This window comes from Drosophila santomea, chromosome 2L (assembly GCF_016746245.2).
Source record: "Drosophila santomea strain STO CAGO 1482 chromosome 2L, Prin_Dsan_1.1, whole genome shotgun sequence".
NCBI lineage: Eukaryota > Metazoa > Arthropoda > Insecta > Diptera > Drosophilidae > Drosophila > Drosophila santomea.
This window is the reverse complement of record NC_053016.2, coordinates 13509786-13533771: the sequence shown is the minus strand read 5'-3', so window position 1 is coordinate 13533771 and position 23986 is coordinate 13509786. Positions and strand designations below refer to the sequence as shown.

The following is a 23986-nucleotide window of genomic DNA, read 5'->3' as shown; positions in this document are numbered from 1 at the left end:
GCTGTTAACTTGGCCAGCAGGCGCTGTCGACTGCCGCCGCATTCGGACGCCTTTCGTGTTGGCCCGCTTCTGTGAAACGAGCCGTCGTCAGAATGTCGCGGCATCTCAAACGAATCGGACGCGAAATGCCAAAATCGAGCGGGAATTCGGACCCAGAACGCCGAGTGATATTTGAATAATATTTTACTCGTTTTCGTACTGAACAAGCGGAATATCCGCTCGTGGTTGTGTAAGTTCGACGAATGCGCGGATTCGACAGGAGCGCGATTTCTGAAATATTTATGATACTGTCAGTGCGAGTTAATAAATTGTGAAAAGCTGCAGCGGGTTTTCGAAAGATTGAGGATCTCAAAAGTGAAATGTTTTCAGTTGTTGAACAGTTTATTTCGACCGACGGACTACGCGAAAATCGTATCGTAACGGAAAATATACCGGTAATACAAGAAAATGTAAAATAAACCTGAAAAACGCTTCAAATTAAAACCTAAATGCTCGGCTATATTCGAAAAAATTACACTTCATGTATTTAAAAGTGTGTAAATATACTATGAAAACTGTTGATAGAAACCCTCATGATCAAAAAATCATTTCAAAGTTGTGTTATTTAAGATAAATAATTTTTCAACATTTATCAATTTTACCCTGTCTTTGGTATAATTGGTTTTGCTCCAATTATATAGATTTAAATGCACTTGCAAATTGAAAAACTAAAAGCCTTTGCTTAAATGCCTAGTTTACACATACGAATTATTACAATGGAAGCATGAAGCTTTTTGCAAAAATTATATCTACTGGGAATACTGAATTATTTTTAGAAGTGAACCACATTCGCCGAGCTAATTGGAAATAATAAAATAATTTTAGGCACTAAACGATTGTGAAAACCGAAGGTCATTTTTACAACATGCTGGATTCGCAATGAGTAAATACAAATTTTTGTTAATTTCAGCGCTACACTAAATAAGCGAAGCATTAACGGAAAAACAATATTTTCAAACGCTATAAGAATTTCGGTTGTAAAATATCTGTGAGAAACCCAAAGGAAATGTAACCCGAAAGTATCGGCACATCGGAGTCTTATTATTATAGACTTTTCCACTAGGCAGTGATTGAATTTGTGATTTTCGGCTAAAAACCTGGCTAATCCATTTGCCAGCTTTCTTAAAGACGAATTCCAGCGAAATCTTGAAGCACTTTACCGGAAAGATAGTAGTTAATACTAAGAAGGATATACTTTCCGATATTCAACCGCAGGTAAGAAAGTTTTAGATTAATATTTAATACTGGATAATTAATACGGATTATCCGACAATTCAACCTCAACGATAAGAAGATTGCCGCATAATCATCTGAATTTCGACTTTCCGCACGTGGAAGACAAAAAATGTGAGTTTTCCCACGCAATCCTGAAGTGAACAAACAAAAGTGATGGCAGCGTGTCGCAGGTGTGCCTTAGACCATTTAATTCGGATTGCGTCTTTGTTGTTCTGGTTTATTTGTGATTTTGATTTGCGTGTGCGTGTCTCGATTAACAAATGGCAGATTTGTATTTGCACAGGTCCTTGCCTATATCTCCACATCACCATCAAGCCAAAAGCTACTCGTACAATCAGACTGCGGTTCATTAAGATACCTTTTGAAAAATGTGTTGACACGAGCCTTGTGATTACACATATGCACATGTTGTCCTCCACTCACAGCGTTTTCCCCACAGGATTAAATTAAGTATGTCCGCAATGAAGTACGCTACGGTTTTCGTAAATTATTGACTTATATGGTTTTATGGCCCAAAGCTTGAGATGAAACATAAAAACTTTATTCTAGTCAGAAAAGAAAATTTAAAGCCATAAGCTTGCTTTGCAGCCAGAAACAAACTACTTTTAAGGCACAAAAGAGATTTGAGTTTTGCTTTAGAGATATTTTCATGCCGCAAAGACAAATGACAAAGCGAATAAAAGTCTGGGATTAAATTTGGAGCTGATTTAGGTTTTGAAATAAATTCCAACAAATTCACATCAGTAGTTTAACACTGAATTAAAACTCTTTCAGTTTAACGCTTACAGTTTTAGTGTGATAATTCAAAAGCAAAGCACTCAGTGACATTGATTTATTTCACACTTAGAAATCGAAGTTCAAGACTCGAATCACCTGGTTTTTAGATTTGGGCATCATGGAAATCGCCTGCAACCACCACCCACCCACAAGTGGCAAAAACTAAATGAAGCGCAAATGACAAACATTGCCAACTGAACTATGAAGGTGTGAGATTGCCTCTTTTGCGCTGCGGGTCCTTTTTCCTGCCACTTTCTGTTGACGACAGGATGCTCGAAATTCAAATACCCACAGCAGCATCGAATTAATTTAGGTCTGCGCCATCCAACCGTTTATTGGAATTTCGGCTTTTGCGAGGCGAACGCAAATTAATTTAATTATTTTGGATAAATTTATGAGAGTATAATCAGTTAATTTGTTTCGCCTCTATAGTAGTCAAAAACTTTTACCGCTGCGCTGGTTTTACGATTTTTAAAAACCATTCAAAACTAATTAAAAACAGTCGGCTACAGAACAGCGCAATTTAATGGATTCCACTTAAAAGTGCAAGTACTTGTTGCAACTCCAAAAAGGTAAACATATGAAATGTGTGGGGTTTTTAAGTGAAAAATGTACTACTCTTTAGTATTTGCACTGAATACGTTTTAAATTAATGAGCCTTGGCTGATTAATTAAATGGCGAAGAGCATGGAACCAATCTAAAGGAAATGAGAAAGAAGAATGGAATGCGAAAGGTGGACTTTTATAAATATTTTCCAAGTCACATTTTTATTGTGCCCTGTGACAATTTGCTTCTATTTCGACTTCCTGTTCTTCAAGTTCGATTTTATAGGGCAATTTTGAAAAATAAAGCTTAGGCGGTGAACGTGAAGGTAATCTGGCAATTTATGCCTCGTTGCTTACGACTTTCGTTCATATGTTGTACATATGAGTTTTCTTTGCTTCGGTTGGCGCTAACTTTACGTTACGAGCCTGAATTTCACCCCTTCTTAGATCGAGCAAACCTTACATATTTTGTAGCATACTTTTTGGCACTTTTGGGGAAATATGAAAACTCATACGTAAAGCGCTGTATTTTGTTTTATTGTTTTAATTTAAGGCGTAAACCAAGAAATTCACATTGTAAAGTTAGTGGAAATCCGATATCAGAACATTTTCCTTCAGCCACGAAAAATTTATTTTCCTCCAAGTTTCAACATTGCTTGAAGAAGCCCACCAAACTTAAAAAATTATATGCGTTATTTACGGTTTAAAGACCTACCATTTATCATATCTACTGGTCTGGGGTCAAACTTTCCTCAGTTGACCCTGTTTACATAATGACCCAAATAAACATGTTTGTTGTTCTTAAGCGGCCCACAGTGGAGTACATTTTTAGAGTCCTATGTACCGAGCTCGACTTTTTGCCTAGCGCATATTAATGGGCGATTTGTCTGTGGCCCAGAGATATATGGGTCTTTCCTAAGTAGCCTGTATAGGGAGGCATACATATGTACCTGATTAAAAGTGGCTAAATACAGTCAAGTCTTGTATTTTATTGCATTTGCGTGGGTTCAGACGAGTCTTTGCTCAAATTTAAAGTTGATTGTTGAGCAAACTTAGGCGTTGTTCTTTTAAAGTAAATCGTTCGAAGCCGAACATTTCTTGGTCGAATTCAGCAGGATTTCTCAGAGGAATTAGATATTTTGGGGAGTGGGCACACACTTTGATTTGAAATGTAGCCTTAAAAGGTCATGACTGTCATTTTAAGCTTTTACGCAATATCATTGCTATGATTCATAATCGATAGGCTATAAGAATGCATTTAAGTTCTGAATACATATTAATTATAAACGATACTAGTGGCACCTAAGAAAAGTATTTACCTAAGTTTTTTGTCTAAAAATTAAATATCATAGAACTGTATAAATATATATAAATGATATTTGCTCACCATGCAAGCATATTTAATTGAAATATATGAGTCACGGGTATCCAATAGTCGAGGCACTCGAACCCATCGCTCGCTCATGTTTCGTGTATTATTTACACAACAATCATCGAGGAATTGGAGCCAGTTTTCAGCCAGGGTCAAGTCGATTGGAGTGACCTTCGTGGTGAAAAGCAGAAAATAACCATTTCGACGACACCTCGTGCTGGGCTTGGACTTTCAACTTGGCCAGGAGACAGGAGACAACAACCACGTCATTTTGGGCCAATTTGGTCCCGGCTGTGGAGGGAACGTCACGCAATCCTGTGGCTTCCACAATGTAATTTGCGCAATGCATTCATTAAGCATTTGCTCCTTCTTGACGCTTGGCGCAATTTTAAACTCATTTGCATGGAAAGCTGACTCATTGCCTGCTGCCGAGGATAATTAGGTACCAAACTCCTAATGCCGGCAGTCGGTGGCGAATTTTGTTGTGTTCTTCATACAACCACCACACACAAATTTATGCTAACGAACTGAAACAACAGGCAAGCGGCGAAACCGCAATCTCGTTTGCGAAAGGAAAAGCTAAACTTCAGCCCATATACATGGCTGTGGTAACTATAAAAGGGTCAGGTTAGATCACGACAAAAATGGGCATTCTTTCCGTGGTGCCACCAACAAAAAAAGGGGAGTACTTTGGGGCGGGCTAAATAAGCTGGGCTATAAACCACAACAAACGTCAAAATAATTTCCGCCTTCACAACTTGACGACGCCGTGACGTAGTTGTTATAGTTTCAAAATGCTGGAAAACACATAGGTGAAACAGGAAAAGTGGTAGGGAAATTGTTGCCGACGGAAGTTGTCTTAGTGGCCCGAAAAGAGATTCAGAACTTTGCCAGCGAATCAAAACTTTTGAAGCTATTAATCTGCGATGATTAGCTTCTGAAACTAAGTGAGCCTGTGACTTTTACCCTCTTTCGTTAAAAGATGAGATTCATCTAAGAGTTTTTCGGAACTGACGAGAAAAATGCCTGAAATTTGTAACAATTACTGTACAATGTTACTGAAAACAGAAAAACCGATTGATTTATTTCATTACCAGTAGTTATGAGGCTAACGTTTTCAGTTTGCATGTCGAGGCACCCCAGATGCAGTTTCAGGGCAATAAATCAGTTAATACCACTCACAATGAATTGATTATTTCGCTCTTCCTTCACGTGCTTCTATTTCATTTGGCAATGCGACACAATAAATCCGTACTTACCCAGTAAAACCTGAATGCCACAACAGACATCACAGACCGAAACACAGGACTGCGAATCAAGTGATTTTAAATTGAACGGGGTCCAATGGCCATGGGAATTTTGTGGAAAACAAAACCCATTTTGTCAAGAGAGCATTCTATGCCATACAATGGTTGGCAAGTGGGCGGCAAGAGCAAATAAAAATGGGTTAACCTGGACGATGGTTAAAATGTTTGGGATTTTCTGTCGAGGTGCAATTGTTTCGATTACAAACCATACGTTTTAGCCCATGCATTTCGTATGGAAATTGTCCGATTATCGAAGGGGCTTAGTGAAAAAGGTCGGAATTGTGATGTACGAGCATTTTTTATACTCTTTCCAAGAGCTCACAGTTTTCCGTACCCATTGTCGCCTCTTTAATAAAAAGATACATTTAAGAGGAGATGAATCTTAGCCCACTTCGTCTTTTCCCAATTTCTAAATGTGGCTAACGGCTGGCTATTAATTTCGATGCTCTTATGCAAGCTCATAAATTGCCGACTTGAGGGGAAGCAGAGCAAACATAAAGTACTACAGCTACATGGACAACATAAACTCGGCGAGTAAATCACATTTTTCGTTTGTGTGTTTACATTTCGATGGCATAAATTAAATTTAACGTGCGCCAGCAATGTCAGCCCCTAAGTGGGTGATGCTCAGACAAAATCAATTTTCACCATCGAGTTTTACCTGCACTTTCAGCGAAATGCCATGAAGACATGAAGATGACGCTTAACTGACAAACTTACGAGCCCCATTCCCAAGCGTTTGCCAGTATGCGTCCATGGGCGCTGAAAGGGTGGTAGGGGGGATGAGGGGACGGGGGAGCTGGTTAAAGGATCTTTGCCGCAAGGACAAATGATTATGAGCGCCAGATAGCGCGGCGTACACAAAATGCCATTTGAAAAGACGCACAGCGCCGCCTTGGGGCATATCTTCACCTCCTGGTGAAGCCTGGGCTTAAATGCCAGATGGGGCTTACTTGCTCTGAAACCATAATAGGTTTTCGACACGGGTATGGACTGCTTGATACGCTTTAAAGTCATTTATCAGAAAAGTGTGAAAATTATTCGCCCAACTAGAAGGGCCGTGTTTAGTAGTGTATCTCCTTTAGACGTATAAAGTCATACAATTTCTGTGTTGCAACAAACATACTTTCCGGAAACTCTCAAAGGATTCGCATCTGCCCGCCAACCGAGCAGTATTTGAAATGTAATAAGGTTCTTGAATTTCAAATGAGTACGCCACAAGTTGCGCAATTTGGCGGAAAGTTTCGTGTTTCGTGTTTCGTGTTTCTGGTCGGGGTAATCCGCTATTAATTGAATCAAATGCCGAAACTTGGCTTATCACCTAACCCTGCCAGCCAGGAGTCGTGTGAAAAACTTGTCAAACGCCGTGGACGTGACGCTGCTCCATGGCATTTGCTGAAAGGAATATCGAAAGTTTTGGCAAATGTGAAAAGGTTGACTTTATGTCATGTGACTGCGGCTGCCAAATACCAATCAACCAGAAGTTGGCCTTTCTCACTTTATTACATCGTTGTCTGCGCGAGTGTGTGATTTTCCTGTACCAGCGAATTAAATTGATTGGGCTAATTGGTTGCCCGGTTGCCAATGTGATCGGTGTAGCTTTTAGGACTGGCAAATTTATTCCAAACTGCTTTCTGGACCACCGTGTCTTTATGACTTTCGGCGCGTCGAGCTTGGCACATGTTGCGTATTGTTTTTTTTTTCGATTAGTGGGCCGTCGGACGGGCCAGACGGCATATAAAATAATGAATGACCGAGAGCAGTTACAGTATTGGTCTTGTTATTCGCAAGTGCTTGATTAATTTTGCAGCGAAAAGTTTTCCGCCCCACCACCACTCACACCAGCAGCTGTCTGGCCTTCATAATTATAATGTAATATTTATGGGGCTGCCTGCAGCCGACCATCCTGACCGACACTTGAGTATGATGAATGTCCTCAACATATTTTCAAGGCCCGCCCAGGCCATTGTTTCAATTCGTATCTTTAGTTGTGGTCTTGCCTAATTAATGAGCTCTAGGCCTCCCCGAGCACTCACTTTCCACGTACAGGACCTCCTTGGCAACATCACAATACACTTGAGCCCCGAGCCCCGAGCCTCTACATCCTGCTCCTTCGAATTGGCAGCTCGCAAGTGTCGTTGCCTCGGGGAATTCGCCTGCTGCCTTCCCTTTATGTTGGCTGTCACATTAGGACTCGTTTAAAGGCGAGTCAGGCAGAGTTGTGGGAATGTTTGGCCATAAATGGAAAGTGCCTATTATTTTTCAATTCTGCGAAATGGAATTGCATTCACCATTATTTTCGGTACTCGTGGCTTGAGCTTAAATATTCGATAATGGTATTGTAGCGGTAAGATATCTGTGCGGTGATTGGCTTCCAATCTGGACTTAAATCTGAAGTTTTAGCCTTAAGATCAACAAGCGATTTTAGCTTAGGGTGGTCTCAATATTTGCTCATAAAATTAAGTTTTAAAATGTTTCACTGAAAAACATTTTCAGGATGCCTCTTTAAAAATATCCCTTACTTTTGGCTTCTTTATTTATCTTGAAGGGAAAACAAGGAAATGAAACTGATTTGTAAATGCGGTCAATAGAGCAACGTTGCACAGGTTTGATTTTAGGTCAAGTTGCAACCATGAGGCCTTCATTTGGGCCTTCTACATAATCGGATCGCATGTTGCTCTCTCTTTTGATTGCGTATATAATAGGCAATAGCAGTTTTGAGGCCAGTTTCGGGTTTGCGGTTTTCAATTGTTAGCATTTGTATTTCGACTGCAAATGAAACGGAATCCAGAAGGGTTTTTCTGGGGCCGCAAACGTTTGAAATTGATTTGTGCCGGAGATTGGAGCAGGAGTGGCTCGTTGTAAAAGCTTATTCGGGTCTCAAATGGCAACCAGCCAGTTTTTGGTTTGGCCAGTGAAAACTCGATTTTTTTTTAATAAATTTTAAAGGCCCTTCAAATGGTGTTTATTTTCCCGCCGCGAAATCCCAGGGCTTAGTCCTTCGCGCATATCGCTGTCAGTTCCGGCCTCCGCCCTCTGCCCTGCCCACCAATTTGTCTCGCGCCCACAAGCACGTCATATATGTAAACCCAGAAATTCCCACGAGCCAAAAGTTGTCTCCATTCTGAATCGAATTTTCCAGTGGACACTTTTTGGCTGGGAAAGTTGGTGCTCCAACTGCTGCGAGCAGGCGCCGAAAACTTTGCATAATCTTCGACCAGTCCGTCTGAAAACTCCTCCCCATATCCGCAATACTTGGCGGCGACTGTCATAAATTATTCGGTGTCGATGCAAAGGAGTCCGCAGGCAGGATGGAAGGATAGCAGGATGAAAGGATGCAGGATGGCAGGATTTAAGACTTGAGTTAAATGCAAATTTAAAGAAAATTGTCGCAAGAAGACCATTTCCAAATGCCAATTGCCAATTGCCGTTTAAGCCGTTTTTCATTTCGCTATCCGAGCCACATTAATTTCCCATGCCCCATAAATATGCAACTTGAGCATCTCGTGCTGCACTGTTGTTGCACCAATTGGCCACCCGTCGCGATGCCGCCATTCTAGGCAATTTTGTCTGCTAAATTGGCTTCCAATAACGTGGTCCACGCCAAAAGTCCTGTGTCCTCCGCCAGCCAGACCTCCCATGCCATTCTCTGCTGCCCGCTAGACAAACAATAGTCCCAGTTCCCATTACATATTTTTGGCCAACACAATGGCTCGGCGAGTCAAAGGACAAAAGGTGACCAAGGTTGCGGTGCGCACATTCACGGCCATCAGAGCAACCAGAGCGTGGCAGCAAATCGTGAAAACGCATTTCTCCTGCGCCACCTTGCAGCAGGTGTCGCGTTGCACAAGTGTTGGCCCCGGAAACTGTGCCCCAGACCCTGAAACGTATCTAAAATAGGAATGCATGTACGAGTTTGTAGGTTGGTTTTGCTTTAAAGGTACGTTTACTAATCCAAGCGGTGAATAAATAAAAAGGCAGGAAATAAGAAAATAGTTACAAATAAAAGTACTATTTTAGCAACATAGCAAGGGAATACCAAACTTTTTAAATAGTAGGTAACTTGTTTATATTCTTGATTTATATTGCAGCCGTGTTATCCTAGACTGCCGTTCATGATAATAATAACAAGCGAGGAACGTGCAAAACTAATTTCTCAGCTTGGCCTGCCAAAAATTTAATATTTTTTAGGAGCATAATTTAGTGCTGTCCTGAGAGCCTCTTCCATTTTGCCACTCAACTAGTCGCCCCAGTGCCTTTCAGTAGTGCTCACACTTTCCCATGTGCTAGGGAAAGTGCCGACTCTGTGGGAAGGCATTTTTCACTTGGTTCTTGTCGGCACACTCAATTACCACCTAATGTCCTGACTTGAGCGCAATTTACGCAAACATTCGGATGCGGATTGGGTGGGAAAGTGGTTGGCTAGGAAAAAAGATAGGAAAATGGGGACCGAATTCCAATTGCACCAGCCTCAGACAACTGAGTGCAACATGAATTCGCATTCTGTAATTTTGGCTGCTGTTGCTCTGCCCACAAAACGAGGAAATAATATTTTTCCGCAATTTGCTCGCTATGTGAGCAAGTTGTAATGACTTTTCTTTTTGCGTTTTGTTTTCTGTCTTCAGAAGCAATATACAACATTCTTTGGTGTCTTAAGTTCTGTTTATACTTTCCATTTGCACTGCTGACATTGATATTTTACCAAAACGTTTCGACCTTAAATTAAACTCACAATGCAACAAAAATGTAGGATTTTGAATCTTAATTAAGGCTTTTCACTAAGCATTGCATTTGTATCTAGATTACATGTCAAAAATCTAGTGCTTAAATCTACCAATCCTAGAACACTGTTACTTTCCAGGGTGAGAATCCCCTGGGCCAATTGAACAAAGCCAAAAAGGAAGCTTCCATTGCACTAGCTGCTGGTTTTTAATTAAATCAGTATCAAGGAAATCAATTTAGGAGCAGACGACCCGGCAAACGTCGCTTTTCATTTGTCTCCGAGTACCCAGTCGCAGTCGAACTCAAAGCCACTTGCCTCATTAGAGCTCCAAACAATTTCCGTATTTCCGTTCCGGAAGTCGTCAGCAGCGCGACATTCCCTTCGCACTTCAGACTTTCTTATTTAACGAACTATTTGCTACTATTTTCTTAAAAGGCGTTTAAAATGCAGTCGGCGAGGAGTCAATTGTAAATTCTGTCAAGTAAAGTAAGGAATTTACAGTGCGATTCCTGCTTAATGTCTTTAGTTCTAGGACTTCGATGTGTTTGTTTATACTAAGCTGGCATTCAAGTATCCTGACAAGTTCCTTTACAACGAACAGCATCTCTAGTGTAATAGAATATTTGCTTCTAGTTAACTCACAATTTAGCAGTTACTAATGCACTAACTAATATCAAAAGGGGTTCAAATTGAGAGGAATCATTACGTAATTCTACTCAATAAGTGATACATGCTGAAACTTTTTTCTAGCCTCCAGCTGAGTATATTTGAAGGCCTTAAACATTACTTTAAAGTTCGCCTTGAAGCTCCTCATAAAAGTTTCATGTTCGTTTTATAACATTTTAACTTTATAACCATTTTCTGCGGAAGAAACGGGAATGTGATTGACTCGTTAAATGTTGCAGATTCTCTAGACTTTGATTCCGTTGATTATCGCAATGGATTTTAGTGGATTTCCTTTAAATTATGCATGCATGATACCCCTTAAAGCGTCTGTAAGGATGGGCACATAAGAATCCAGTGTGTTAATTACTTGACAGTCTTTATGTTGGCGCATGTTTGATGTAGTGAGTTTGCATACGAGTGTCTATTAATTAGAGCACGTACACGAGCCCAGAGAGCAATAATCAAAGATGCAAACGGAGGAGCAGGCAGGAGGTGGTGAATGTTATGATATTGCCAACTGCACTCGCGTAATTAGCAACAAAGCGTTGTGCATATTAAAAATAGCAAAGTGCCAGCCACCAGATACATACATACATACATATGTACAAATATTGGATGGAATGAGCAGTGATTGCGTGCGTGGCAAATGGAAAAGCATAATTTTCCTTTTTTGACTACTGCCTGTGTCGTGGCATTGGCAGACAAATGTTTTAATTATATTCGCTATTAAAGACGGCTTAATTAAAATGTCCACTCGAACAGCTATTGCGATAAGTATCCGTGGACTTGTGTAGGCGGCTATGAGATTTTCAGGTGGCTCACGTTTAATTGCCGTAGGACATAACAGACGTGACTAAGTCGTTAATGAACTAAACCTGTCCGTTGAAGTGTTTCGACTAGATCAAAAGGCCACCGTGTGCATAGCCTTTAAAAGTGGATTACGGACCATTAATGCTATTAGCAAATATTTGAAAATGAGAGCTTTAGGAATTAGAAATTTTAGTTAACCACAAAAAACTACAAAAATGTAATCACAACTGACTTGTAGATGCCTAAAGGAAAAACAGACAAGAACTAACGAACTTAAGGAAGCACATACAAGAACTAACTAAATTCCATCGCACTCTTTTGTGTTTTGTCCTTGCAGCTGCGTCTTTTATTGGCGGCCACACGCACAAAATGATTATGACGATGTTGCAGACAGCAAGGTCCTGGTCCTGGCAACAGGATTCGGAAGTGGAGCAGCGAAAACAGCATAAGCAACGATGGCGACCTGATGGGGCACACATATCAGCGGCTTACGACCTCAACAGTGATAATGACGACGGCCACCGCAGGGTGGTGCATAATCAAAACAACGGCAGTCCAAACAGCTCGCCAAATCACAGCACTTCCGCCTTCCGACAGCGGCAACCGCACCACCCACCCACCAGCAGCAGACAACAGCAGCCATCCCGGTCACCCCGGTCGTCCTGCTCCGTAACCCACTTCTCCAGCCGGACAACGCTGCCCATCCTGCTCGCCGTGCTCTCCGCTTCCGCGCTGACAGCCTCCGCCAATGTCACCAGCACCATCAGTCCGCCCATCAACGGCAGCAGCACCGATTACATCCTGCTCTACGGCGACCCCACCACATCCATCGTGCCCGCCCTGACCACCGGACTCTCTCTCTCGGGGGACGGAAGTGGTGCCGTCATCGAGGACGAGGACGCGGAGGATGCGGAGAAGGCCAGCGAGTACATCTTTGATCGCACCGATGTGCGCATAATATTCATCACCCTCTACACACTGGTGTTTTGCTGCTGCTTCTTTGGTGAGTAAACTGGAATTTATCTTGGCCTAATAACTGAAATGATTTAAGTGCGGAATTATTGATTCAGAAACCCGTCAGCTATGTACACAAAATTTAGCCTATAGTCATAACTTTAATCTAATTAAGAGATAATAATTGATAATGATGTTAGACAATATTTTTCTGTGTGCAGGCTGCTGCGTTCACTTACAGCGTTTTTCCTGTGCAACATATATACACAAGATTTATAGTTCTCATACGCATTAATCAGAGCAGAGCTCGAAGTTATGTTTGATTGTGCAGCATGTAGCATGTAGCATGATGGGGCACAAAGGCCTACCGAAACGCACATGAAGCACACATGAATGTAAGGAAAAGATGGCCTGGCCGACCGTTTGCGGCGCCCCAGGGACATTTTTCTGGGTCGACCAGGATGTGCAAACTTACTGCTGACTTGCCAATTACTCAATGCCCTGCTGTTCGGCTTATGCCGTGTTTCTGTCCAGTCTGCCTAGTATTCAAGTACTTTTAGAGCTTTTGCATTCATTTTCCATTTGGCTGTGTAGTCAGTAAAAAATTCAGGAAAATCCTAATGGTTGTGTTGTAAGCATAGAGAGCGTAGTTATCAACTAGTAATAGTAGTAATTATAGCTGAGTATATAGCGGAATATAGTTGAACACTCCAAATGTTTTAACAACACACTTAACTGCGAGATATCGATCCAGTTTCAAGCCCATATTCCATTTGATGTGGAATAAATTCAGCAGACTTTCTTCTACAACACAACGTACAACACTCATACGCCCCATGTGACGCATTATAATGAAAACATTTTATTGATAGCGCCCATTAGGCCATTTGCAATTTGTTTCTGCAACTCTTAATTGCAGACACACATAACAACGGGATGTCCTTTAACTTTGCGTCTTATCTGGGTCCGGGCTTGGGTCCGAGTATGAGTCCGGATGGTTAGAATCAATTACGTAGCTCGTTCGATTGGGCTTTTGCGGGTGTTGGCCAATCTCGGCCATCGTCAGTTGTAGGCTTTATTACCCGCAGTGACACCAGCATGCACAATAAAGCAGTGGAACATGTGTACTCGCCATTCCGAATGGCGACTAAACGCCGCCCACCGGACACAGACATGGGCGTGGCCGGCCATTGTGCGGACAATTGCAAAGTGTAAGCAACTCGGTTGGTTTCACTGGCGCCCGGAATGTGGGCGTAAACGATGTGGGTGGGCGCAAGGACGCCCAGCTCCACACTCGCCCTCAAAATTTACATGGGTCAGTCACGTTTAAAGCTTCTGTTTGTATGCTTCTTTGTTGCCGTCACTTGAACGGGATACCTTATTGTCATATTCAAATGGGAATGGGAATGCATGGATGGCAGTTACCTTGGGAATGGGCGAACAATATCATAACAGTTGACAGAGGTGAACTCAACTCGTATTCTTTTGTTAAAATGACAGTTTAAGGTGCTCTTCAAGAACTTACCATCAGTGGTCAACCAGTCGTCTAATTTCCTTCTTTTCTTCGGAATGGTAATTAGATAAAAGTCTTTTAAAGATGGCACAGAGTTTTTAGCCGCTGTCGGTGTGTAACTAATTCAATAATACTACAAAATCGAATAATAAAAGTGTGCTTTTCTCTAATTATAAATGTATATACATACATGACAATGTAGCTGGAATACACCGCTGAAACTCTGAAATGTTCTCATGCTGTTTCCTTTCCTTTGTATCGAGTTTCAGAGCACGGCTTGTAGTGTTGCACGTTTTTGGTATTTTTTGGCAGCGCTGTCTTGTTTTCCATTTTCCTTTTTTGTACTCCCATTTCCTGTCACCCTGCCCGGTGTAATTAAAAAAGTTTTTCCCGACATTTGCTTGCCATGTGAGGCTGCAAAAACCATTGCGTTACATTGTGGACCATGCGATTGTAAAATATATTTCAAGTGAAATACGAATTACAGACCCAACCATAACTATAAGACTTTTGTGATAATATTTAACTTTTAATTGTAACTTTGGTAAAGTCAATGTTTTCTTTCCCGAATTGGGCAATTAAAAGAGCAGCTGGCTGGCATATTAAGCAAAGCAAAAACTTAATTGCACTGCACGAATTTTCGTTTGTTGAGACTACCAACTCTTACAGTTCTTTTATAATTATATTATTCTAAATATCTTATTGAATTATTTTAACTATTATAACCATTGCTAGTTAGTTAAATTCTTAAAACTAACGAATCTACTATTGATTTTAATAAACTATTTAAGCCATACATCTGCGGAATTATTATGTATACGTAATAAGTATTAGTACGTGGATTATTGGCTAGTTGTAGTAACTAACATTTTTATTAAAGAGCATATTTAATTATTCGAAACGTGGAAATACCCCTATATATGTGAGAAAATGCGGGCTAATTTATTTTGCAGGCTAATTTATTTTAGCATTAGCAATTTCAGTTAGATCCGTGCTAAGTTCGTAAATCTTTAAAGTGCATTTGTGACCACAGTCCAATTAAACGCTTGCACGGAATTCTCTTTCTTCTAATTCCGCAATGTTATTTTTGTGAATTTTCCAGGTAATCTCCTTGTTATTTTGGTGGTCACATTATCGCGACGACTTCGCTCAATAACAAACTTTTTCCTGGCCAACTTGGCGTTCGCCGACTTCTGTGTGGGACTCTTTTGTGTTATGCAGAATCTGTCCATCTATCTGATAGAAAGGTGAGTGTGAGTGAAAGTTGGCAAAAACAACATTATTTCAGTATTAAATTAACGTTTCATTATGCACGAGTGGAGCTGCACGATTCTTGGAATATATAAGAAGAATACGTGAACCAACTTTACTATTAAGTTGCAAATTGTTTTTAATGTCAGTTTTTATGCACATTAAAAATGTAACGTAGCTAAAGAAGTGCTATATTATTAAATTCAAGAGTGTGAAAAAATGCATTGAACTAATTAAAGTAGGTTAAAAATGGCGAACAACATTAATGTAATTTTTTAGTTAGTAGAATATTAAATTCCTGTTTTGCTGTCCTGTTTATTTATTTATTTCTCAAAAGTAGTATTTGCCTGAAATGGGATCATATGTGCATTGGAAACAATACTCCACAAAAGTTTCAACTTTCGGCCGTGAAATATTTACGCCGCCTGTCACATAAAGGAAACTAAAACTCCACAGGCGTCACTTTCACTTCAGTATTATATCCCCACGCCGCGCTTTCACTCCAATCGCTTTTATTTGCATTGTGTTTCCTTAACTTTCCCAAAAACACGTCGCGTTCAGAAAAAAGGGCACACATGCAAAGAGCGGAGTGCTGTTTGAAAATTCAACCGAAGAAGCCTTTTTCACATTTTCAGCAGAAGATAGAAATAGCACGGCAGTTAAAAAAGATTGAATAAGCAGAAGATTGAATATGCACGGTAATTTAAAAAGTATTTCGACAAATGAGTTCCGCTTACAGTTTCTAAAATATAAAACTTTAGTCGCCATGGCGGAAATAAATATTGCTTTATTAAAAGAAATTAGTGTTATGATTATATAATTTGTGTTTAATTGAAAATAATGTTATATACATTAAAGTGTATTTAACATTATTTAACATTAAAAAAAATGTAATTATCTATCTCATTAGAATTCTTACCAATTACCAATTATGTTTTTAATTATAATCATTCATAATGATTTATTTGCATTCCTGAAATTGGTTTGCATATTTCCCATTTTGATTTGAAATATGCTTTTTGCGCCCAAAAAAACGAAATTATTGAGATGACCAATCTGTGTGTGGCATAATTTGATCTAAATTATGCGCACAACTTGACGCCCACCAGAAATCAATCATATGCAAAGTGAGATGAGATTACGAGAAAGCATAATTTATGTATTATAAATTATTTGTGGGTCTTATGGCTGAGAGTGACAATTTCATTTTATGATTATAAACTGTATACTATTAAAGTCGTTGCGCCAAACTTCTGGGTTCATTATGTTTAGCAAGGATTAGTCCTTTTTAAAGAGAGAAATTGGATCACCAAGCAGATGCGAAATCTTTTTAAGAAGCGCATTATCCAAAATCTTGGCGACAACCTTCAGGATTATTGTGTATATTACAGTATTATTGGCCACATTTAAACGCATGAGCGCCGTGCAGAAGAAATTACGTGGCATTGCTAATAACGAGGCACAAATACGCTATTCGAATGTAATTTCAGCCGAAATGGTAATAAAAAGGAAAAAGCTTTGCGCCCCATAAAATACTAAAGACACCTTAATGTCGCATTAGTTTATCGGGCGTGTGTCATAACATTTAATGTGGCTGATGCTAAATTTGGCTCAGACACTTCGGGCCAAAGCCAAGTGGCTGCTCTTTAAAGACCGAAACTTTTCTCCATAAACAATTATTAATTCTGCAGCGTGTGTCTGTGTCCTTTCAGCTGGGTCTTCGGCGAGTTCCTCTGCCGCATGTACCAGTTTGTCCACTCCCTGAGCTACACGGCCTCCATTTTCATCCTGGTTGTCATCTGCATGGAGCGCTACTTTGCCATTGTGCATCCCATTACCTGCAAACAGATCCTAACTGCCGCTCGTCTGAGGGTAAGTACCATCCATATACTCCTACTATCTCATATTCACGGCCAGACATTCCTAAGTATTCATTTTAAAAGAGGGATATATACATTCTCTTTTATTCATTTTCCAATTTGATGGGTCAAAAGCGGACGAGACCCGTTTATGTATTGTTTTTGAGACATTTTTGCAACTTTGATAACTTCATTTGAATACAATTTGCAAGCTAATGAAACTTATTAGGCCCAGCCCGGAGAGTCATGCAAATTAGCCGGCAGAACAGACTCGAAAGGCTTAATAAGCCGTGGGCATAACTTTGTGGTTGTGGAAAACTTTTCCGCCCTCGGAAAGGGTGGCACCCAAAGGGTGAACCTCATAGCTCGGTTGTTTCACAGAGTCAGACGAAAAAAAAATACGTTTCGGTAATGACGATTGTGCTAATTAAACTACAAGAGACATAAAGACAACGAAATGGGCAATCCATTAACATGCAAATTCAGTGTGTTTATTCGCAATTTAACAAAATGTTTGCGTGTTTGCCGGCACCGAGTGGACAAAACAAAACAAAACGAAACGTCAATGCGTGTTTTTTGCAGATGGTCATTGTCACAGTTTGGATTACATCGGCAGTTTACTCCACGCCCAAGTTTGTTTTCAGCAAGACCATTAAGAACATCCACACGCAGGACGGCCAGGAGGAGGAGATTTGTGTCCTCGACCGCGAGATGTTCAACTCGAAGCTGCTGGACATGATTAACTTCGTGCTCCTCTACGTTATGCCTCTGCTGGTGATGACGGTAGGTATACAAATGATAGTAATAAACTATGTTTGGAAATCATTTTGATGAATTTATTGGCAATCTAAAATTGTTTTCTAGTCACGTAACATAGCCTTGCACTGACATTAATTATTAAACCAGTAAAATTTTTGATTAAGAAGGAACATATATCTTATCTTATCAATAGTGATTAATTATATCAAAGATAACTATAGGTCATATTTCTTTCTCATGAGACAAAGCTGAAATAGTTTTAGGTTGACAACTTGTTCTGCAATGAAATTTGAACATCGAAATTAACGAAGACAACAAATAAGTTAGTTTCAATATGTACGCAATGCAGAAATGCATTATTTGATGATTTCATATAATGAAGAATTAAGCAAAGTGTGGATTTTCTTTTAACTTGCGAGCAGAAAGGACAAGAATTGCAAGGCACATCGCTTAAAATCGCCACTTGTTTTGCGGTGAAATTTGAATAATGAAATTAACGAACCCCATTTGCATTGCAGGTGCTGTACAGCAAAATCGCCATCGCCTTGTGGCGCAGTTCACGCGGCCTCACGCCGCATGTGGTGCAGCATCAGCATCAGCAGCAGCAGCAGCCGCAGCAGGCATCGTGCCAGGACATTGGCATGGGTATGCACAACAGCATGTACCACCACCACCAGCACCAGCACCACCATCACCACCACCACCCGCACCACCAGCTGCCATCGGCGGCCTCCTCGTCAGGATCCGTTCCACTGGCGGGAGTGGGTTTGGGTGGAGTTGGAGGTGGTGGGGGTGGTAATGGTCCTGGTCCGTCACTCGCTTCTGGCGGCAGCAGCACCACGTCCTTGTCCCGCAAACAGAGCAGTAAATATGAGAAGCGCGGCGTCAGCATCACGGAGAGCCAGGTGAGCTATCGGGAAAACACTGCATCCGCAAGGTAGGCGGAAAAATGGCAGGTTGCGAATGGAGCCTAACCGTGGCAATAAACCGAAAGTGGAGTCGAACCTTTGTTTCCTAATTGGCCGGAACGGCTTTAACTTCGATTGAGTCCCGCACGTGCTGGGTGGTAAAGAATGTTCCTTGAAAATCACATCGCCATTCGACCACTAATTTATTAGATACACCATTTCCCGGCCTGGCCAAGTTCGCAGTCGTAAAAACTTTCCCCGGAGCTTTCGCTCGCGCACTTTTGCTGGGGCCAAGTGGCACGGTCCTCGGAGCAGGTGTCAATTCACATTAAGGCCAACGCAGACCTTGCCACAAACTCTGCCACCGATGTGACACCTGGTGTGGAGTGGTATGGAGTGGTGGAAGTAACTACCGCCACATGGCGAAACTGCAAGTGAGAGGAAGTGAGGGGCGAAAGTTATGGCAAAAGTGTTTTTTCCATTATTGGTGGCCAGACAGCGGGTTCAATTGGTCGGGTGCACCATGGCGTATTTCTTATTTTCAAGCTTGACAGCAGCTTTGCCACAAAACTTGCGCACACACATCATTGTTCTTGATCAGCATCGCCAGCTCACTTTGCCAATAAAAGCCGGCGGATAAAAATCGAGAATTTGTGACACGATGACATTTGGAAAAGTTGTGCAGCTGCCACAGCTTGAAAATGGGAAACCAGTAAAGGCAAAGCCTTTGAATTTTTAATTTCCATCGAAGTATCAAATGTCAAGAGCACTGGTTCGATTCTGGCATGTTTTCCATTAAATGCTTAAAAACGCCGACAAATGGTAGGGCACTGCCGCAAAAAGTCAGAAAGTCTGGAAAGAAATACGACGAGTACAGCGGAAACACCTCGATAAAACTTTTACATAACTTTTGGTTCGCTATTCGTTAACTTATGACCCCGATATCCACAGATAACAGCCTAACTATCTTTGTGTTGAACTCTTTTCTCTTTCTACCTTTCGTTTGATCAATAAAACTCTTTAATTCCCCTCTACTAACCCGCCCAATTATAACAACCACACACAACCACAACACAAATTAGCTCGATAATTGCAAGGTAGGTCGAAGTCGAATATCAAAATCGATATGATAATGCTCGAACAACTGCTGCGGCCACAGACCTAATGCCATTACACCTGTTAATCCGCACAGGTGTCCCTGGAGGCCGATCGTCCCATTGTCAGTGCCTGCCGCAAGACGAGCTTCTACCACCACGGCCATGGCCACGCCCACCACCAGCGGGCGGGCAACTCCTCGGTGGGCGGCGTCGGCGGCGGAGGCGGGGGCGTGGCTGGAGCCACCCACATGTCCCACTCGTCCAGCAACGTCCTACGCGCCCGGCGCGGCGTCGTCCGCATGCTGATAATATTCGTGCTGACATTCGCCCTCTGCAATCTGCCCTATCATGCCCGCAAAATGTGGCAGTACTGGTGAGTAGCACACTCCACCCACCTTCACATTCCAATCCGAAGTTGAGTCCCAATCCCAATCCCACAACGAATCCCAATCCCCGGACCATACCGCAAGCCATTCATCAGCCCACACGAACTGAGTGTAAACAATATTTTATGGTATATTGCACCGGGAATCGGCGGCAATTTGCATAGTCGTTGGACGGGAAATTAACATCTGCGAATGGCCAGATAAGCCCTAGATGGCTTCCTGCTGCTATCGAGGCTGGTAAACAATTAAGTCATCAATGGGCAGCTGGAGCTGTAGCCAGCTTTGCCTTTGGCCTAAATGATTTGAAAGCGGTCTTTCGTTTTCCAATTCAATTTCGTCCTCCATCCCAAAGACATGGCGTCTTTCTTCGGTCGCTAAACAAAAGTCCGTTTTTGCCAGCCCTTTGGCTATCAGTTCCGCTTCCGGTGGAGCACTTTCCAATGGGTGGATCGCTTTGGATTTGGGCACTTTGGTTTTTCCGGCTGGGAGGAGAGGAAGGTTCTCGTGGGCGGAAAACTTGATAAGTGAGTGGGCGGTGGGAGTGTTGTTTGCAATGGAGGGACGAGCTAAATTGAGGAGGAGTTAATTGCTCCCTGGGTGGAGTTTAAAACGTGCACTTAAGCTGCTGACTACTGTAAATTGGAAATAAATTAAATGCCACAGAAATGTCCTTTAAGCGAAAGTCGAAACACAAGAGATAGATTAAAGATGGGAAATGCCATCAAGCGTGTGAAGCAATTTCCATTGGCAATTGTTGGCACGTAAGAGAAATGTTTTTATTGAAATCAGGTTTTACTTACACAACCCTTTTTAAGTAAATTATAAATGGAAAAGCATTTACATGTCGAATATAATGTTTATTACGCTTTGAGAGGAAAGTGGCAGTTATAGCATTAGTTAACATTTCGAATTACTGAAATATATATCGATCCCTGTTTCTCATTAGTGCAAATAGCAGGTGCAATTTTGTAACAACGTGTAAGAAAATACTTCGCTGCCGTTTCGCAACGTTGCACTTTTGGCAGACGCAACAAAAATGTTTTTGAATTTTGTTCGAGCACTCAATTTGCACAAATGTAAAACGAATGGCGGGCACATAAATATAAATAATATCTGGCCAAATACATCCCACGTTCCCACTTCTACTGCAGTGCCATAATTGAGATTTATGTCTAGCCCGACTGGGCAGCGAGTTCACTTGTTTACTTGTCTGAACTTTCGGCTTTCATTTATGTGAAGAATCGTATGCCCTGGGATATTGATATTGTTAGCTGTTTGCACACCTGGGAATAAACAGAGAAAAACTGGAAAAAATCGAGACAAATATTTTCGTTGAATCGACCCTTGTTTTTGCATATCTGAAATGTTTTGAAGAAAACGAATCCCATTTTCGTGTCACGAGAACAGCGCAAATCAGATGGCAAATCTAGCGATCCAATGACCACATTATCATACGGCTGTTATTGCCACACAAAGCGGGCACGTCCGGGTAATTGCCACGCGAGCTTACATTTCCCGGCAACTGCAATGCGTAGGGTCAACAAGGTTGGGAGTCATGGGGTGCCACGTTTTCATTATTAGCCCACAAAACCCCCTTTCTCCCGCCATTCCGCCGATAAGGATAACGATGTCAACTGCCAGCAGATGGCAACTGCGACTCATTAGACGGGATATGCAGCACATTGCGTCTACAAATGGCCACCCAGAGTTTGGCTCTTCATTTCGCAGTGACATTTGAATTTGGCTCGGAGCTGGGCCTTTGCCAACGGTTGCCAAGAGCCACTTTAGTTCTCAAGCAGCGGCTAAAGCAAAGCAAAGGCCATTCAAGTGGCCCAATCAGTTGGCCAACTCTTTTCGCGGACTGAGCCACTTGCAAGTGCATGGCGAGTTTTTAGCGACCGGCAACTACAGGACAATTTGACAGTTGCTCCAAAGTTCGCCTTGTCCCAAAGTACAAAAAAAAGGAAAGGAAGATGAGGATGCAGAAGGTGGGTACACCTACCTCTCTTCGTTAAATATTGTTCTGCATGGCAAGTTGCGGACAAAGTTTATGTTGCATACTTGCAGGCGGCGAGAAACTTTGCTCCTGCCCAAATTCCCCAATCCATTAGGCAACTTTTCGAGCCCTTTTTGCTCTCAGTTGGCCAAAAACAATACTGCCAAGAGCAGCTTAATCACCTGGACATTCAAGTGGACAAAAGTCAGCACCTTCCTAGGCCACTCGTTGGATACTTGAACTGTTACACAGGAAAAATTATGAAAGTGCCACTGAAACTACTAGTACATCAGAAGAACCTAAAAGCTCATATTTTAGTACAAAAGTGGTTCAAAAACATTCCAATAAATAGCATAAACTCATAAGTGTACATCAGTAAATAATTATATGATGTGTGTTCAAATTAGATAACTTTTTCAGTGTATAAGTCAACGGATGACTTGTAAATTAAAAGAGCTGCATTCCCTGCGCAGATTTGAATTTGGTGTCTCTCTAATTAAATATAAAGTCCACAGTGTGACACTTTATTTCTTGCATAATTAATGGTTTCACTAGCGTAGTTTGGCTCATGAATTTATTAGGGAAAACACAAACTTGTCGTATGGAAAACCGTTTGAGGCAGGAGAATGAATTGGAATTGCGCAAACTTTGCACCGGCCAAGTTTTGCGTTGGATGGCTCTAAAATTGTAATCTACTGGGGGACAACCCCACAGAACCCAGAAGTCAGTTCAATGGGGAATGTTTATCCAACAGATGCTGATTTGCATACACGCAGAGCACACATTGTGCCGAACATAATATATATACATGTATATATATATATATGTATAGAACAGATAGTTATTTCCATGTATATGCATTTGCAGGTCACGTTCGTATCGCGGTGATTCCAATTTTAATGCGCTGCTAACACCGCTCACCTTTCTGGTCACGTACTTCAATTCGGGCGTAAATCCCCTTCTCTACGCCTTCCTCAGTCGCAATTTTCGGAAGGGCATGAAGGAGCTGCTGCTCTGCTCCTGGAAGAAGGGCAAGGGCAAGTCCTCCTCCAACTCCTCGATGCACCACAAGCGCAAGGCGCTGCAGGTGAGTACTCTTACCCAGAGCCTGGAACCTGGCACCAGGCAACAGGCACCCACCATTAGACACGTAAACAGTCCGCCGTTCCCTCGCCGTAGACCCACTCGCTGCCCACGGACACCACCCACATCGGGAACGAGCAGCTATGATGGCCACGCGGCTGGAGGAGGCCCCTCAAGCTCTTCGGGCGCCGCTCTTAGGACCCCCAGCCCATCGAAGGATGGACCCACTTCCGGTCCGTTAGCTAGTACTTCATTGTGATCTTGGAGGCCAGCCTATCGCTCAGATCGAGTCGGCGGCCAAAGCGGAACTGGTGTCAAGTTGTATTGATAGAGTAAGCCAATTCTTAAGATAAAACCAATTAACTTATATGCAGCTCCTGGAGCATTGCTCTCAAGTTCTTAGTGTAAGCATATGATTTAGTGCGAGTCGGCATAAATAAATAAATGAAGCAGCAAGGTTCATTACTGCTTGCAAAAATATATTTCAGTCTCCATTTCCATAGCCAAATTCAATTGCAATTTCAAATACTAGAATTGCGCAATAACGTCATGCAGTTTGGTCGCCACCGAGTGCGTCCGCAATTTATGTACCATATCTTTATAGACCTGACTTGCGATATCTGATGACAGGGGTTTTATGGTCAGCCAGAGAACACGCTCCGTTGCGGCTGCCAAAAAAACAAAAAATATGTGGCACTCACAGG

At 41.7% G+C, this 23986-nt stretch overlaps 1 protein-coding gene across 4 annotated transcripts; it reads left to right on the top strand.

The window, feature by feature from the left end:
* The first annotated feature begins 104 nt into the window (after positions 1-104).
* On the top strand, positions 105-23764 carry LOC120458204 (trissin receptor). 4 transcript variants are annotated; one of them, XM_044006890.1, is made up of 11 exons: positions 105-434; positions 950-1254; positions 11814-12479; positions 15046-15190; positions 16907-17066; positions 17636-17836; positions 18331-18717; positions 19803-19817; positions 19913-20190; positions 23067-23286; positions 23379-23764. In XM_044006890.1, exons 3-11 carry the CDS (start codon positions 11846-11848, stop codon positions 23427-23429), a joined length of 2091 nt encoding a protein of 696 aa, XP_043862825.1. In that variant the 5' UTR covers positions 105-434; positions 950-1254; positions 11814-11845; the 3' UTR covers positions 23430-23764. The 4 variants fall into 4 exon arrangements, with proteins under 4 accessions (XP_043862825.1, XP_043862827.1, XP_039501715.2 ...); XM_044006892.1 differs by lacking the exon at positions 19803-19817 and having other exon boundaries at positions 109-434; XM_039645781.2 differs by lacking the exons at positions 105-434; positions 950-1254 and adding an exon at positions 6357-6460.
* Positions 23765-23986: the final 222 nt, after the last annotated feature.

Coding starts and splice junctions, on each gene's coding strand:
- LOC120458204 (XM_044006890.1), top strand. CDS start 11,846: ATGATTATGACGATGTTGCAGACAGCAAGGTCCTGGTCCTGGCAACAG. Junction 17,067..17,635: donor TAACTGCCGCTCGTCTGAGG/GTAAGTACCATC, acceptor TGTTTTTTGCAG/ATGGTCATTGTCACAGTTTG. Junction 23,287..23,378: donor ACAAGCGCAAGGCGCTGCAG/GTGAGTACTCTT, acceptor CCCTCGCCGTAG/ACCCACTCGCTGCCCACGGA.